This window comes from Oncorhynchus keta, chromosome 34, assembly GCF_023373465.1.
Source record: "Oncorhynchus keta strain PuntledgeMale-10-30-2019 chromosome 34, Oket_V2, whole genome shotgun sequence".
Taxonomy (NCBI): domain Eukaryota; kingdom Metazoa; phylum Chordata; class Actinopteri; order Salmoniformes; family Salmonidae; genus Oncorhynchus; species Oncorhynchus keta.
In genome coordinates, this window is record NC_068454.1 from 12,068,669 (window position 1) to 12,087,602 (window position 18,934).

An 18,934-nucleotide genomic window follows, 5' to 3' on the forward strand; every position below is an offset into this window, starting at 1 on the left:
AAAGTCCAATGACATCAATCACTGTGCACTGTCTCGTGTGCTTTCTAACTCTCTGTTCTGTTTGTCCAACTTCCTCGTTATCACAGAGCTGAAGGAGTTCAACCTTCACAGTCCTAGGAATGTGGGGCCTTTTATGGCAGTGGACAGCACCCACAACATCCTGCTGAGATACCGCTGTCACGGTCCTCCAATACGCTTCTCCACTGTCATTGCCAGTGAGATGCGCTATGTAGCTAACGAGCTGGACGGCCTGGCGGGAGGCCCAGATACCGTGGTGGTCCTCAGTGTTTGGGCCCATTTTAGCACCTTCCCTGTAGAGGTCTACATACGCAGGCTACGCCACATTCGACGGGCAGTGGTGCGGCTTCTGGACCGGGCTCCGGGGACCCTGATAGTGGTGCGTTCAGCCAACCTCCAAGCCCTGGACCCAGAGGTGAGCCTGTACAATAGTGACTGGTTCTCAGTACAGCTGGACGGTGTGCTCAGGGCCATGTTCAGGGGTCTGGATGTCTTGCTGGTGGATGCCTGGGAGATGACCCTTGCTCACCACCTCCCCCATGCTCTCCACCCGCCTCCAGTCATTGTCAAGAACATGATTGACACTATCCTCTCTTACGTATGCCCAGAGAAGAGCTAGCCCGAGAAAGGAAAAGAGTATGGAAGATTACAAATTTGTGCGAGATGGGGAGTGTGGTTATGTTTACAAGAGTTACTTATAGTGTAATCACAAAGCTCACCTGTTTACTGCGTGCATGGCCTGATGTAGCCTAAGCCCTATCTGCTGTGTACCTGCTTCCTGTATATGGGATCCGCTGTTGTGAAGTGACCTAGTGTTTTTATCAACCATCTCACAGTCACAAATAAACCGGGAGATAAACAACGGGACTGATTGAACCAGTCAACTATGAACAGATTACTGACTTTGACCCCACCTGCTGTATTTAAAGTTGAATGGCCAACAGTTCAAAGGGTTCTTGTTTCAAAGGATTATTTTAAGAAATGTGTGTGTGTGTGTGAAAAGTTTTATGCAATAGTTTCTGACATTCAGTGTTTGTTTTATGGGAAACAGCCTTGTTATTGAATTGTGACTCACAGATTGTTAAAAAAAAAAACTACAGACTTCAACTAATTCTGTTCAATACACTTTTGCAAAACTTGAATGGAATATCGGCTGCCATAGAGTGCAATAAGTATATGTAGGCTACTGCAGTGCAGTAGGGGATTTTGAGAGTGGGAAATGCAGTATAACAAATGCATGGAAAATGACACATTTGCCAAATCCTGTACTTTAGACTTGCATTAATGATGTTCTCACTCTAAATATCAAATATGTTTGGTTATACAGAAACGGGAGCAAAGTTATTTTGACAAAAGTAAATGTGAGGAAAATAATACCAAACAATGGGCTTATGGTTACAAACCTCAATGTGAATCCAGCTCTGTCATGTCAAATAAATCAGTTTGGTTTAGTGTGGGCCTCTAGGAAATGCCCAAGCCATGTCGCCACAATTTAGCCTACAACCGAACAGATTAATATTAGTTAACTCAGTTCTGTACCAAATCATGTGCTTTCCTATGTATTCCATGTCCAAGGATGTCCAGAAACATAACCCTTGAGGACTTTGTCTGCTGGTTTTTGTCATCCATTAAGAAGTGTACAGGCCTGAATCAGATGGTGATGGAAACGGCTAGGTCATCAACCAGCAGACAGCCTTCCTTCAGGACTGGCTTTATTTTTCTTATCCACTGTTATTTTTCAAGTACTTCTGCAACAGTTTACATCAAAATGTGACATTATTTAAATCTAGGAATAACTTTTTATCATGTAACTGTTTACCCTTTTTAAGACTCTTGTTAGGCAGTCTCAAAGTGATGCCATTTTGTAGCTATCGGTTACAGCAGTATTATTGCCTATGCCATACACCACAGCTGGAATGCTTTAACATGTTACCGTTTGCCAAGCTTCGCTATTGCCAAGTGTTACCTCACTTTCTACCAGTTACCATAACAGTGTTAACTTGCCACAATTCAAATATATCTCCCATTGAACAAGTGCAATAAAGTGATTGGTGATTTATTTATGAAGGAAGATAAGGTCTGACTAGCTAGCTAGTCCACGAGAAGAACTTAAGATCAGTCTTCATTGAACAAGTACTTGCGTTACAACAGGTGCACACAAATCGTTGGGGCCTACATAAGGCTGTCACAACATCAGAGCTTTCTTTTCAGCACCATGGACTGAATCCTTATCACCGCTACACCTGGTTGTCAGCGGAGCCTTGTCTGGCAGCGAAACAGTTCATTCAGACTAATTTACTGCCTTTAAAAAAAGAACATAGTGGAAATGCTAACCAATAAGGAGAGACTTTGTTAAATCCTCAAACAATCACATGTTATTAATAAGAATTGCAATAATGAAGCTGGTCGACCCTCCACTCTGAGGTGGAAGGTCGAGGGCTCGATGACAAGAGTACGGAGGCGTTATATAATCATGTTTTCTTATGCAAGCAGATGCAAAACATGGGATCTTGGTATGTGTACGTGTGTGGAGAACGAGACGAAATTGGGGTAAAGGGTACAGACTGTGAATTTGGTTGTCTTGTTCTGTAGCAACAGCTGCTTATTCTAGTCCTCTAGTGAGGTGCTAAACAACAGGAACTATCCTCGACGCCATTTCTCTGAAGTAGGTCAAAGGTTCCTTGAAGTGGAGCAAGCATGCACCTTTTGCTGTCTGCACAGATGGTGTGTGGTCGCACACACATACACATACACACACACAAGCATGAACGTTTTGGAATGCCAGAAACCATAAAGTCTTAGATCTTTCATTATACAAAAATGAAAGATGTTTAACCAAAATGTCCCTTACATATAAGTGTTCTTCAAAGAACCCCCTTTAATGGTTCCTCAAATAACCTTTTGGGGTTTGTTTTTAACCCCCCCACCCCCACTATTATTATTCATCAGCATAACAATAACAAGAATAACACAATATAGTTGTCAATGTTTATTATGATTTTAGGGCAATTCTACCATCTAAATATGAGGTAAACTCCCAGCAGAGCTCCAAGTTCAATCAGTATAACCTCTGACGTGTTAATGTGTTGATATGCTTCGTGTCCATAGCCAGAAGGATTTTACACTACATGGTGATCGAAAAGGTTTCCAGTTATATTCATCAGTGGTGTAGGGAGGCTGAAGTCTGAAAACACAATAATAAATATACAGATGATTAACAAAACGTGCACACAACAGTCTTCAAACCTTGGTTTTTGTGGTAAATGTGAATGAAAGAACTGTTCACCTTTGACAATGGTTTTCATACCCATACCTTGTCCATAATGTAGAGATCTCTGGGATCCTCATTGAAGAGGTCAGAGAGGAGGAAGATGGCTGCTGTGACTGAGTCCTAAACTCAGCAAAAACAGAAACATCCTCTCACTGTCAACTGTGTTTGCTGAAAATAAACTTAACATGTGTAAATATATGCATGAACATAAGATTCAACAACGGACATAAACTGAACGTTACCGTTTGCCAAGCTTCGCTATTGCCAAGTGTTACCTCACTTTCTACCAGTTACCATAACAGTGTTAACTTGCCACAATTCAAATATATAAACTGAACAAGTTCCACAGACATGTGACTAACAGAAAATTAATAATGTGTCCCTGAACAAAGGGGGGGTCAAAATCAAAAGTAACAGTCAGTAAGTTCCCGGACATTTCTGGGGGAATGGCCCTAGCTCTCACCCTCCGATCCAACAGGTCCCAGATGTGCTCAATGGGATTGAGATCCGGGCTTTTTGCTGGCCGTGGCAGAACACTGACATGCCTGTCTTGCAGTAAATCATGCACAGAATGAGCAGTATGACTGGTGGCATTGTCATGCTGGAGGGTCATGTCAGGATGAGCCTGCAGGAAGGGTACCACATGAGGGAGGGGGATGTCTTCCCTGTAACGCACAGTGTTGAGATTGCCTAAAATGACAACAAGCTCAGTCCGATGGTGCTGTAACAGACCATGATGGACCCTCCACCTCCAAATCGATCCCGCGCCAGATTACAGGCCTCGATGTAACGCTCATTCCTTCAACGATAAACGTGAATCCAACCAGCGACTGTGAGCTTGTGCCCATAGGCGACGTTGTTGCCGGGGATGTCTGTTGAGGACCTGCCTTACAACAGGCCTACAAGCCCTCGGTCCAGTCTCTCTCAGCCTATTGCCACATCTGCAGTCCTCATGCCCCCTTGCAGCATGCCTAAGGCAGATGAGCATGGAACCTGAGCACTGATGCAGGGATTGTGCATTCCTGGTGTAACTCGGGCAGTTGTTGTTGCCGCTATCCTGTACCGTAGGTGTGATGTTCGGAGTGCAGGTGTTGTTACACGTGGTCTACTGTCCGTCCTGTCTCCCTGTAGCGCTGTCTTAGGCGTCTCTCAGTACGGACATTGCAATTTATTGCCCTGGCCACATCTGCAGTCCTCATGCCCCCTTGCAGCATGCCTAAAGCACGTTCACGCAGATGAGCAGGGATCCTGGGCATCTTTCTTTTGGTGTTTTTCAGAATCAGTAGAAAGGCATCTTTTGTGTCCTAAGTTTTCATAACTGTGACCTTAATTGCCTACTGTCTTGTAGTAAAACGCCAAATGGATCTACCTCCTGGTCCTCTTCCCCTGTCTTACCCACCAAGGGTAGAGACAGAGATGACCTCGCCTACCGAAATACCGGATTGGGCAAATCCACCAGAAGACGATTCAAGCCAACCAACTATTGAACCTGAATGGTGTCAGGAAGAATCACCCTCTGCCTCAAGTGACACCTCTGAATGGGAACAGCTGACCAGAGGCCCATATATGCACTGTAAGAAAAGTATTTCCTCATTGTTGCTAGAGTAATATGCTCTGTCATAACCAGAGGCCCATATATGCACTGTAAGAAAAATATTTCCTGTTGTAAGATATGTCATCACCCTCTCTGCTCTGAGGGAATGGGAGGAGCAGCGGATCGGGTGCAGAGAATCAAAAGGTATATAAAGAGACATTTGCCATTACTTTGGCGCTGACTTCTTGAATTCTGAATTCATAGAGACAACTATTTGACCCAGGTATTGGTGCCTGGCTCATCTCTAGATTCTAACTCTATTGAATTTGGACTAGATTCTTGTGCTGAGACTCCTCGTGTTCCTATCTATTCCAAACCGTTACTACTGGCAGTGTGTGGTTCTTGAGGCTTTGTCCACTATATGACAGTCCCTGCTTTGTGATCGCCTGACCAAGGTCTAATCACCGGCATTACTGGAAATAGTTTGGCATCCCGAGACAGGACTTAAACACTGAACCCAGGGGGTTTTCATTGGAGGATAGTGAAACATCAGTAGACGATCAGTTGACCAAGAACGACTCTAGTTTCCTCATTCAATATAACTTGAATCCAATTTAGTTAAAATAACGACTCCAATTCAACCTCTCGGCAGTTAGAGGGGAGTCGCTACACTAAACAAAATTTCTCAAATTCTGACCGATTGAAACTCTGCGCCTGATCTCGTGGGTCTCCTCGTCATCTCTCAAAGGTAATTAAATAACTATTATAAGCATTTAATATAGAGATAAGTGTTATCATTGTACCAGGCATTTTATAGAGCATTAAGGCATTTGCATGTTTTTGATTAACGCTGTGTGTGACCGAGTAACAAATTGTGTATTTTGAAGTGTGTTTGATTGTAAAAGACAAAAAACAATAGTGTTTTCAAAAATAAACGGTAGTCTTATTTTGTCTCGAGTAAACGGTTCTCTCAAAGACAGTTAACGGCGCGGGAGATAACAACTCTGACACTCCCCGCTACCGGGACACTGGAAACGGGGATCAATGCTCTATGACAGAATGAGTTATCATAAAAAGACAAGGACGAAGGTGTGTCCAGTAGTGATTCATTTAATTGTCTTATCGATCTATCTAAGTTTTATTTTCCAAGCGATACATAGCCGACGGGCAGAGTAGTGAGACTAAGTTGACTAAAGGTCTTCACACTTTAAACTAGATACATCACAGAGGGGAAATACTCAACCACAGGGAAGTCATATAGAGACTGGTAGGACTAGTGCTTAATAACAACTCATGGACCAATTAGTGGTGAAGCAAAGAGTCTAGAGGATAAAGGTGGGGTTCACACATCCCAGCTAGAGCTAGACCGTTGAGAGTGACAAGGCAAAAGACCTCTCTACGCGGACAACGCTTCGATATAGAAAGAGAGGCAGGGCTACGCGAGCGGTCCTGGTTATACCGAGATAACCTGAAGTATCTATAGTGCCCTGTCCAATCCAGGGAACGGGACGCTAACCACCTCTAGCACCCCGCTGCCGGCCAAGGGGCGGGCTGAAGGTTTCGTATCGCGACACTTGGTGCCCAACATGGGGCCCCACACCTCTATTTAAGACTCTACTACTACCTGAGTTAACGGCCCCTACCAGCGCTCTATTTCCAAGCAACTTACTAAAGTAGGTATCTTTAAAGAGTTAGAGATATGGCTACGGCAGTACCAACCTACCCAGACGCAGGAAGAGCATTGGCTCTCCATGCGGACGAGGAGGAATTACAAAGGACTAGACGAGCTAGTGCCTTACCTTACAAACCATCAGGATGTTTCTTCGTACCGGGTTTACCATGGGGTAAACTGAGAACGGTAGACCAGACAGCCATAAAATACCTTCTAGGATTTGAGGGTAGACAACTTGCTGGGATGATAAAAAATTCCAGAAAAGAACCCTAAATGGCAACTACCATAGATACTACGGCAGCTCATGAGGAGCAAAGTAGGGTAGAAAATAATGGTTCAGAACAGGAAATGATACGCAGGCAAAAGGCAGGTCTGCCCAGCACTAGGCTCGCAATGTGCGTACCAGGAATACCCTGGGGCCGCTGACCAAGAGGGAACAGACGGCCCCTCCAATAACAGGATTAGGCAAATAGCCCTGAATCCTAAGAATTTCCCGTGAAGACTGATCAACTTCACTAGAAATTGTTGGAACAGGTGGAAATTCATTATAAAATGATTAAGGAACACCAGTCTCTATTCAAAGTCTATAACTACTTTGAAATTGTATTATTTCCTTGGGAAAGTAAAGCTAACAGTGCGTAAGTGTCACTATGGGCGTTGTATGAGGGAAAATCCCTGAGAAATAAGAAAGTACTATAGAGTTTATAACTAAATAGGAAATCTAAATACAGTCTCAAGGTAAAGAGCAATGGCGGGTTAGAGTCTACTCTTTGAGTAAAAAATCCCTGAGGAAACTAGAAAATATTACAGAGTTTATAACTAAATAGGACATTTATACAAACCTCAAGGTGAAGATATGTTAACAAGAGTGAATTATTTTCAGCGCCGTTAAGGCAGGCAGACCTCGTAGTAATACGAAATTGGGTTCTAATTAAAAGTCATTCCAGAAAAGGAAGGGGGGGCAGAGGATGTAAGTGTGTATTGTGGCAAAGTGGCCTTCTAGGCACAGCCCTGGTACCCCATGGCAATGGCCCTGCTACAAGATGGGACTCCAACGAATCTAGGAGACACTAGTGTAATGTTGAGAGCCATGCAGGAAGACTTATGTTAAATATTTAGGATATATTTTAAGCCAACAGGGCAGAAAAAAAGATGAAGGTAGAAAAGGAGTGATTTCACAAGCATTACATTTAATTAGGAGAACAAATATGTTGCAGTTCTTAGGGATAATAAAGTACTGTAGACAACGGATCCCATACCACTCAACATATATAAACTTACAGATAAGATTAACCCAGGTTATTGTTAAATAAATTACAGTGGACTCCCGATAGAGAGATTTCATTAGTACAGAAAACATATGCTATGTTTAGCGGTGTTCTGGCCTTATCTAATCATTTGAAGGTCTGTCTTCACATAGTAGAAAAACGACAAGAATATATGGCATCTGTTGTGAACCAGGGTCATTGAGAGTATCGGGTTAATTAAGTTGAACTATATAATTATCTTACAGGTTACTACATAGAAATGTTGAGTTCTATAAAATGCATTAGTGTAAACAGGGAGACAGTGAGACAGTCAGTCAATATTTGGAAACAGAGACCATATCTGGTACTGTCAGTATTAGCTGCGGCAACAGGAAGCAGATGCGGAAGCGAAAAAGGCCGGTTTTAAACCACAGCCATTAAAAGCAGCAGTTAAGAGGAAGTTAAACATAGACATAACTACATTGAAAGAGCTGAGACAGATAGTGGCCCATGTGCAAATGTATTAGGTCAGTTAGACACTGACACAGGAGTAGGGGAATGGGACGTTACATGGAAGTAAATAATGCAAAGAGTGGATGCCTCAGGGTAAAATTTCAGGATGGACTTTAAAAAAAAGGATCTGAAAATAATAAACCACATAGGGATAAATATGCTACAGGGAGAAGAAAATCTCCTCAGCTTATCGGACACAAAAAAATTATAAGTAAGGGGAGTCATAAAAAATGAACCATTTTTTGGTTCCAGACCAAATAGAGAGAGTCAGAACACACAGAGGCAGTAATAGCAGCTCTAGACAGACTCAACAGAGCAGGCATTAAACTGAACTTGACAAAGAGCCAAATAGGTCGAGAGGAAGTGAACTTTCTCGGTTTCACTATAGGCACTGGAATCACTGCAAGCCAACATTTCTTTGAAAAAGTAGCAGAGCCCAGCAAGCCTCACGCAGTAAAGGAAATGCAGAGGGCCCTAGGCAAAATAGGGTATCTAAGAAACCACGTCAAAGGTTATAACAGAGCTGCAAAGCATTGCTACAGAGGCATAACAAGAGAAGGGCATCAAAAGGCCATGTCACACAAAGAATATGGTAGACAAACCATAACATGGGACAAGAAAATGGAAGAATCCTGGGAAAATTTGAAATAAGCCCAGAGACCCCAACGTACCCCTCTGGCTGTGTCTGAAACTTGAAGGGCTAGAGGTGGTGAGGGATGGCTACATTTGGATTTCGAATGAGCTATCAGGAAAAACAATTCAAATGTTACAGCAAACAGCTGAAAGGGCCCACAATAAAGTACTCCAGTACAGGGGCTAAAATGGCCCTGCTAGAGCTATTCTGGAACAAAATAGTGTCCCTTGCCCAAGGACAGGCCATAATCATAAAAGACACAGAACTAAACGAACTATGGGCCACTAACCATACAAAAAAAATGGTAGGTATTACAACCACCACTTGGGATAAGTGGAGGAACGTACATGCCACCAAAGGAGTTATGTTCATCAGTGACCAAGGATGGGACACTGACGAACCAGGACCAGGACCTACAACAGTCAAGGTAAAACCAAAAGAGGATAAACCTAGGGACATAGTAGTGTTCACGGATGGAAGTGAGAAAACAGGAGTAACCAAGTGGGGTTTTATTGAAAAAAACAAAGCCACTGGTGAAACACTCATAAAAAGGAAACAAGAAATAGCAGGCACTGCCCAGAAAGCAGAAGTCATGGCCATAATGGAAGCACTGCTACACTGTTCTACACCCAATCTAAAGAGAATAGAACTGGTTACAGACAGTTACTACAGTGCCCAGGCCATGACTTCTGACAAAAAGATATGGCAGAACAATGGTTACAGAAGTGCTAAAAACAAAACAATTCAGCACGAAGGAGAGTGGAGAAAGATCCATGCGTTAATGGATAGAATGGATATTGTTGTCAGTCACCAAAAAGCCCACACAGTAGATGGGAGTGGAAAGGAAGCTGACTTCAATCAACAAGGAAGTAGATGAACTAGTCCAGATGGGCAGAATAATTCTCTACAAAACTGAAGCAGACTAACTCAAGGCGTTACACATAGATTGGGGACATCTAGGTCCCAAAATCTTTATGAAGCGTCTTAGACAGGACCAGATTGAATTTGACCCAGTAGAGGCCAAACTGGTGTGCAGTGCATTACCTGTCAAGAGCAAAAGCCTAGTAATCTAGGAAGAGTGTCTGATCAACACATCAAAACATGCACGCCCTGGAGTCAAATAGCATTAGAGACTATGGGTCCCATGAAAAGTGCTACGGTACTGGGACATAGGTATGCTATAGTAGCGGTGTGCATGGCAACAGGCTACACAATGGTACACACAGCGAAAACATGCAATGCTCTGCCTGTGTTGACAATGCTTAACCTTTTGACTTTAGGACGGTTTCAATCGATCAGGACTGACGATGGACGTCAGTATAAAAACAAAAAGGTAGAGGAATGGTGCACCCAGAGGGGAGTAAAGCACAGTTTCTCACCTCCCTACACACCTCAAGCAAATGCGTGTGCAGAGAGGACCATTGGCAAACTCAAAACAACTTTGGGGTTGTGGAGAGCGGACAAAGATTGGGGACCAAAGCTAGTGCAAGCATGCATAGAGTTAAGTAGCACCCCAACCAGTTCAGGGCCTAGTCCAAGAGAGTTAATGGGATTACCAGGACAAAATAGTACGGTGGATATTCCTAATCCCCAGTCTACCCCTCTACCTTGTGTTTTAAAGGTAGGAGACTGGATCAGGATTAGAAACAATCCAGCGGCAGACAACAGTGACCTGGTAATACCCAAGAAATACGGTAAAAGGCGTATTATTGAGGAAGTAATAAGCGCTAATACTGTGAGGACAGCTTGCGGAAGAACAGTTGACAAAGCACAACTTAAGAAAGTATGTCTTCCATAATCGTACCAGACTGGAAATACCTTCTAGAGTGCAGAGCAGGCCTCCAAGTCAGGAGGAGTCCAAACACCATTTGGCTAGGCAGGCACTTTAGACAGGGCTTCAAAGGAGGGAGCACAGGAAGAGTAGTCTGGGAACGAAGCGTTCCGACAGGTCTACCTGGCTCAAGCAGACTGAAGTGTGTCCCTTGTGACGTATGCAATGAGCCCACTGGCGATATGCAATACGAAGGGCCCGCTGAGCTAAGCATCAGGCAACTAGAGATGTGCTCTGATGGAGCCTCAGGAAAGTATAGGTGCAGGTATGGAAGAGTTCAGACGTGTGGCAGGTGCAACTGCAACACCATGACCAACTGTGCACTAGACATAAGGACCATTAATGGTTCCTGGGACCTCAGAGGGTGTCAGTGTGCCTGGGATAGATATGGAAACATCTCAGACAAAGATTGCCTGGAATGTCGCAGACAGAGGGTCACAGAGGTCAAACTAACCAGAAGTGCCCTCTTAACCCCAGTTAGATTAGAAGCACCACTCTGGCCCATTCCCACTGGAACTGCAGGCCCAGACCCAGCTCTAACAGGTCAAAGGTTCCAATTTATCTCCAGCTATGAGTATCTGAGAGATAGGGACCTTGGAGAGGGACCTAGTGATGGATATGACAGAGTCAACAGACAGGCCTGGATGGAAACAGGACAAGGTGAATGGATCCTAGTAGACCCTAGTGTAGCCTGGGATGGAGTGCTTCTGGAGTCCACGGGTTGGGACCAGGTGGACAAATATCCCCTAGACAACAACCAACAAACATCCTGGATGGATGAGAAGGTGTTGCTGGGAAGGTCAGTGCAGGCCAGTTAGAGAGCTACACTGGGGCAGAGCAATGGAAAAGGAACAAATGTTCACTTTCGTCACCCCCATGACTGGAGGAAATGATGTCCCTCCCCATGATGGAGATGGCAGGAGAAGGTACAGGTTAGGCCTAAAATGGCAGCTGTACTTAGCCCAGGACCCCGTGTATAAAACTGAAGGAGTCTACTCTTGTCACAAGTACATATGTAGAGATAGTGCTGCTGGAGAGGGAAAAGGTAAACAAAAGGCAGCACTCAAAAGAGAATATAGCCCACCTAAGAAGTCATTCCTGGCTAGGGTGAAACTGGCATTTTGATCAGACCCTGGAGAGGGCCTATCCAAACCCAGAAACCCAATAGTTAAAAAATAAACTAAAAGATGCTCTCCCTCTTATATTTCACTGGAAATATGAAGTTGGGGGAGTACAGAACAAAGCATAGGGAATGTAAGATAGGATGATGCTGGTGGGTAAGTATGTTTTAATTATAGTTGGCGTCCCCAGCGCCACCATATTAGGATTGTATTTGGGCCTAAAATACGATCAAGAAAATGTAGAAATGGGAAAAGTAATATACCTAAAGAAACAGGAAGAGTAATATACCTAAAGAAACAGGAAGAGTAATATACCTAAAGAAACAGGAAGAGTAAAATACCTAGAGCAACAAAAATGTGAAAGTGACTTAATCACATTTAGAACACACACAAAGAAATGGGGCAAACTGGTACAACGTGACACAGCCAATGAAACTGAGTGTCCAGGTTTCCCCACTGTAAAGCTAAAAAGCAGAACTAATTACACTAAGTGGAACAACAGCCTAGGTGAAAATGTCACAATAATGGCAGCGTTAGGGTATGCAAAAAAATTAGGCATGCCGATAGACAAAGTGTTCAAGAGAATTTGGAAAGGGCTGTTTAAACTACTGGTCAAAATAAGTAAACTGGCCCTAACAATTACCTGGTCAATCTTCAAAGGGATCAGATGGTTGTTAAAAGGACTGATCATCTGGAGCATGGTATATGAGAGAGTGCATCCTCCTAGAAGACAGGGACCAGCAGTTCCTGTTGAACAGGATGTACTGCTCATGACCCCGAGAGGAACGGATGTGACCCAAGTTTAAGGGGCAAAAAGTGACTACATAAGTGAACCCTGAACAACTCAGGTCACGACACCTTCCTGATCAGAGATAAAGAATCATCCTGCTCTCAACACAACGTAAATAAACCACCAGAATCTTTAGGCAGTGAAACTTAAAGATATCCTCTACCATGACTTCCAACGAAACTGACCATGACACCTCAGCTGAGGCATGCAGTCCCTTCACTGACCAGGTATGGGAAAACATCTGTTGTTAAATATTAGTTCTTGTAGTTTTTGGGAAAATAGCATGGGAAAATAGGCATAATAATGGCCTAGTAACTTGGGTTGCTCTATTTATCAATTCATTAGTGGCCATTGATAAACTAGGGTTAACAATGGGACAAAAAATAATGCTGTCCGTTGTACCGATAATACTAATCCAGAGAATGTACACAATATTAGGAAAATGTTATTTGGTCTGTCTATGCTTAGAAGCCTTAGCTGCATCTATGACTGTAGTAAGTAAAATAGGTGCAATAGAGAAGAACGGAACAGACGGTAAAATGGAACCTATGTGTGCTACCATAATTGGAATACACTATGTGGCGCGGATCATTGAAGCAGGCCTAGTTGGGGTGCTATGTGTCCAAATAATCAAATTAATGAGAAAACTAAAACCAAAAGATCAGCTGAACACAGTCTTAAAGGCCGTCCCACTGGTCCTCTGGGTAACTGTCCTATTGATCCTAAGTTGCGGAGAAGAAATGGGGTGGCCCACAAACATTTTGAAAGTAGTTTGGGGATTGTGTTTACCCATATTCCTTCTCCCCACTCCCAGCAGGACCAGGAGGAACACGTCAAGCCATGGGATGGGGTAAGGATGGCTAAAGTAATAGTGCCCCCCAGTGACAGAACCAATAGGGGAAGCAGGGGGTATTAATAGAGGTAGAGGAGAGTAGAATATGGTTCATAGACATGTGGGCAAGACATTTAGATGCCCTTAAGGCATATACACATTGTGGGGGTTGTGGCCAATTGGAACCATTGCCACTAGGGATAGACTCTACCAACGGGGCAGTGTTAGGCGGAACCACCTTCATATGTGCTCATTGTTACCAAGGGGGTGTAGCATACCGCATTAGGCGTAGCCATGACCCCATTGGTACTTATGCGGGCCCAGTGACTTCGTGGGGAGCCACGGGGCCAGTAACAGAGGAGGGGGACAGATGGATCAGGAAGTTGAATCCCAACGGACCCAACCTGAATCTCTGGAAAAGCGAATCATGACCCAGAAAGGCATGGAGAAAGCCGGGATACCAAACCTTGACCCTTAACCACCGGAGGGTGGCTGGGGACATAGGAAATGATACGCTGACCGGGCAGTGGGACGAGGCTCTGGTAGTCAAAGACCTGGAAGCCCATTGGTCTCAGGAAGACCTCACTATGCTAAAACAGAGCCCTTGGTTCATGTACGGGAGTGCTAGACCACTACTGAGTTGCCAAATCTTCCCACCAAAAAGGGAAAGACTCAGCTGTGACCAGTGGAACCTAAGCAATTATGTGGCCGTAAAGGACCACTGGTTCCCTAGCGCAGACAATAAAATAGCCATTAGAAAGGCTAGGAGAGAGCCAATGTCCAAAGTGATTGGGTGTACTGAGACAGGGGGAAGTGAAACTCTGGCTGACTTCAGTAGGAAGCACAGAAGAGGAACCCAAAGAGGCCTTAGGAGGCAAAATGGGTTCAGGCTTAGGGAGCCAGGGAATCATAAACATTCTTACGGGCACACTTGTATTACCTCAGTGCCCCCCAGACCCCAGCGAAGAGGGCCTGAAAGGAATGGTCCAGACACAAAGTTAGAGCTAAGATATAGGGAGAACCTCGCAGTCTTAGGCCATAGACTGGCCGACTTGACCCTGGCCGCAGAAAGAGCTGTAGGAGCTTTGACCCAGAAAGACCCCCAGGGGAACGATGGACCTCAAAGTCGCAGGGACAAAAAGAGAACCAGGAAGGGGCAAGGCAGACAATAGGAGAATAACCTTTTTTTCTCCAGGGCCCCATGGAAGACACCCAGTCCGGGGAAGAAGTTTGGGAAGAAGAAGAAGTTAATAGGCCAATAGGGCACAGAGTAATAACCAGATGGCAAGAATTAGAACGTAAGGGTATGACTGAGTCCCAGACACTAGGGATTATCCTGTAGGGTGGATAGCACCAGTAGTAATAATTCCTCACCCTGCCGCTCTTAAAACTTGTGGCTCATGTGATAGAAGTACTGAAGGGGTACTCAGCGGGAGATTAATGTTAAGAGGACGGATGTTAGACAACGTATGTATGTTATGTCTAGCCCGCAGAGATAAGTGGCCAACCCTAAAACCCATAGTAAACAAGGGAGATAGATGGGGACATGTAGAAGAGCCAGAAGAGTTACATTTAACAATGGTTTACAAGGGACAAGAAGTAGACTGGGATAAGAGAACTGGCACTGTTGAATTACATGGGATGGCTTACGAGGGACAAGAAGTAGACTGGGATAAGAGAACTGGCACTGTTGAATTACATGGGATGGCTTACGAGGGACAAGAAGTAGACTGGGATAAGAGAACTGGCACTGTTGAATTACATGGGATGGCTTACGAGGGACAAGAAGTAGACTGGGATAAGAGAACTGGCACTGTTGAATTACATGGGATGGCTTACGAGGGACAAGAAGTAGACTGGGATGAGAGAACTGGCACTGTTGAATTACATGGGATGGCTTACGAGGGACAAGAAGTAGACTGGGATGAGAGAACTGGCACTGTTGAATTACATGGGATGGCTTACGAGGGACAAGAGGTAGACTGGGATAAGAGAACTGGCACTGTTGAATTACATGGGATGGCTTACGAGACCTATTCAACAGGTTAGAGAAGAAGGACCACAGAGACGGGTTCAAAGATGCACAGGCTGTGAATCAGGAATCAGAGGAAAGTACATCTCCCAGTGGGGCAATAAGGATGGTATTAGTGTTATGCCACTTTGCAAGAGATGCTTATGTTGTCAGAGTTGCGCTAGAAAAAGGCAGGAGTGGTATAGCGAGGACGAACATGAGGTTTGGCCTATGGAGAGAGAATATGCTGATATATTTGAACATGGTAGAATAGCTACTAGATGTAGACATACAGATGGTGTATATTTGAGAATGAGGGCCAGAGCTGATAATAAGGCAACAATGCCGGGATATCGTAGCTGGGCAACAGTATGGGGAATAACGGCTAGGTCAGACGGACTAGTGCTAGGGATAACCAGAGTTGGAAATCAGAGTCCGGTTAAAGGCACTAAGAGAAAAGAGACAGAGGTAGATCCTGGAGAGGGTGAAGTAAAACGCCAAATGGATCTACCTCCTGGTCCTCTTCCCCTGTCTTACCCACCAAGGGTAGAGACAGAGATGACCTCGCCTACCGAAATACCGGATTGGGCAAAGCCACCAGAAGACGATTCAAGCCAACCAACTATTGAACCTGACTGGTGTCAGGAAGAATCACCCTCTGCCTCAAGTGACACCTCTGAATGGGAACAGCTGATAGACGCATTGCTGATAGAGTAAGGGCACTGTCATAAACAGAGACCCATATGCGCACTGTAAGAAAAGTGTTTCCTCATTGTTGCTAGAGTAATATGCTCTGTCATAACCAGAGGCCCATATATGCACTGTAAGAAAAGTATTTCCTGTTGTAAGATATGTCATCATATCTCATCTGCTCTGAGGGAATGGGAGGAGCAGCGGATCGGGTGCAGAGAATCAAAAGGTATATAAAGAGACATTTGCCATTACTTTGGCGCTGACTTCTTGAATTCTGAATTCATAGAGACAACTATTTGACCCAGGTATTGGTGCCTGGCTCATCTCTAGATTCTAACTCTATTGAATTTGGACTAGATTATTGTGCTGAGACTCCTCGTGTTCCTATCTATTCCAAACCGTTACTACTGGCAGTGTGTGGTTCTTGAGGCGTTGTCCACTATATGACAGTCCCTGCTTTGTGATCGCCTGACCAAGGTCTAATCACCGGCATTACTGGAAATAGTTTGGCATCCCGAGACAGGACTTAAACACTGAACCCAGGGGGTTTTCGTTGGAGGATAGTGAAACATCAGTAGACGATCAGTTGACCAAGAACGACTCTAGTTTCCTCATTCAATATAACTTGAATCCAATTTAGTTAAAATAACGACTCCAATTCAACCTCTCGGCAGTTAGAGGGGAGTCGCTACACTAAACTAAATTTCTCAAATTCTGACCGATTGAAACTCTGCTCCTGATCTCGTGGGTCTCCTCGTCATCTCTCAAAGGTAATTAAATAACTATTATAAGCATTTAATATAGAGATAAGTGTTATCATTGTACCAGGCATTTTGTAGAGCATTAAGGCATTTGCATGTTTTTGATTAACGCTGTGTGTGACCGAGTAACAAATTGTGTATTTTGAAGTGTGTTTGATTGTAAAAGACAAAAAACTGAGTGTTTTCAAAAATAAACGGTAGTCTTATTTTGTCTCGAGTAAACGGTTCTCTCAAAGACAGTTAACGGCAGGGGAGATAACAACTCTGACACTCCCCGCTACCGGGACACTGGAAATGGGGATCAATGCTCTATGACAGAATGAGTTACCATTAAAAGACAAGGAGGAAGGTGTGTCCAGTAGTGATTCATTTAATTGTCTTATTGATCTATCTAAGTTTTATTTTCCAAGCGATACATAGCCGACGGGCAGAGTATTGAGACTAAGTTGACTAATGGTCTTCACACTTTAAACTAGATACATCACAGAGGGGAAATACTCAACCACAGGGAAGTCATATAGAGACTGGTAGGACTAGTGCTTAATAACAACTCATGGACCAATTAGTGGTGAAGCAAAGAGTCTAGAGGATAAAGGTGGAGTTCACACATCCCAGCTAGAGCTAGACCGTTGAGAGTGACAAGGCAAAAGACCTCTCTACGCGGACAACGCTTCGATATAGAAAGAGAGGCAGGGCTACGCGAGCGGTCCTGGTCATACCGAGATAACCTGAAGTATCTATAGTGCCCTGTCCAATCCAGGGAACGGGACGCTAACCACCTCTAGCACCCCGCTGCCGGCCAAGGGGCGGGGCTGATGGTTTCGTATCGCGACAGTCTGTAAGCTGTTAGTGTCTTAACGACCGTTCTCCAGGTGCATGTTCATTAATTACGGTTCATTGAACAAGCATGGGGAACAGTGTTTAAACCCTTTACAATGAAGATATGTGAAGTTATTTCGTTTTTTTACAAATTATCTTTGAAAAACAGGGTCCTGAAAAAGGGGCGTTTATTTTTTTTCTGGGTTCATAAGGTTTTAGAGATACCATTAATACAAATTTGATTATAGCCTACATGTGATCTGCATAACATTATGCAACGAACCAATACCAATTGTACATAGCTTTGTGTGCCTCCTCGTCAGTATACCTGCAAACACAGACAAACACAAATAGGTGGGCAGTTCAGTCATCTGCGCCCAATGAAGCTATAGCCTTCATCATATTCTTCTTATATCTTTGTTGATTGACATCCATTGAATTGTATTTTTTTTGTTTTATAAAGAATTGTAAAAGGGAGAAAGTGCTAAACAACACAGCCATTTGCACAAATATGAAAAGATAAATGGTATTATCATAAAACAATATCCATTTAGATCATACAAGGGAGAAACCTTACCTTAAATGGAGAAGATCTTAAACATGTTCAGTTGAAGTGCACCTGCTGTTTTTTCAAATTCAAAGTTAGGTTCCTGCAAGAACCCTGAAGAACTAAGGAGGTTCCTCGATGAACCCTACCCTCTATGGGGTTATTAGAAGTACCTTTTGGGGGCATCTTCCAGTTCCAAATACCCTAAGGTTCTTCAAAGAACTTTGAGGATCTTAGAAGAACCCTTGTTGAACCTCAAATTTTTTGAGTGTGTGAAAAAAAACAGTACAATCAAAGCTATGGTAGATATAACGTGATTTGACGTCATTCTATCTGTGACCTATGACTTTGAGTGTTCTTGGATGGGCACTTCTAATGTAAATCTATGGCATCACCCAAGGGGGCTTGAACTTTCCTAGCTCTCCCTATATATTTTTTTCGGGGACATAGTGTCCCCATGAGTGACAGAACACTGAGCCAATCACAGCGCAACTAGAGAAGATGACCAACCCCTACGCTCTGTATTTTCCGCTGGCTGCCCCACCACAACAGAAGGCACTGAGCTAGGTTGAAACACCTGCATTTTTGAGCCGCCTTACTAAAGAAAGCAAAAAAGAGACCATAAGCATCTTTATTAATT

At 43.8% G+C, this 18,934-nt stretch overlaps 1 protein-coding gene across 3 annotated transcripts in view; it reads left to right on the top strand.

Moving 5' to 3' along the window:
- Positions 1-17,123, top strand: part of LOC118366731 (NXPE family member 3-like) — a 32,900-nt gene extending 15,777 nt beyond the window's left edge. Inside the window, exons 6-7 of one of the 3 annotated variants that reach the window (XR_008089766.1) lie at positions 87-15,377; positions 15,441-17,123. Coding sequence is in view for 1 of the 3 variants with exons in the window: in XM_035749344.2 (XP_035605237.1) it covers positions 87-637 (551 nt within the window). In the remaining 2 variants the exon portion in view is untranslated. Of the gene's footprint in view, positions 1-86 lie in introns of all 3 variants that reach the window. The other 2 variants (XR_008089767.1, XM_035749344.2) reach the window with 2 other exon arrangements.
- Positions 17,124-18,934: the final 1,811 nt, after the last annotated feature.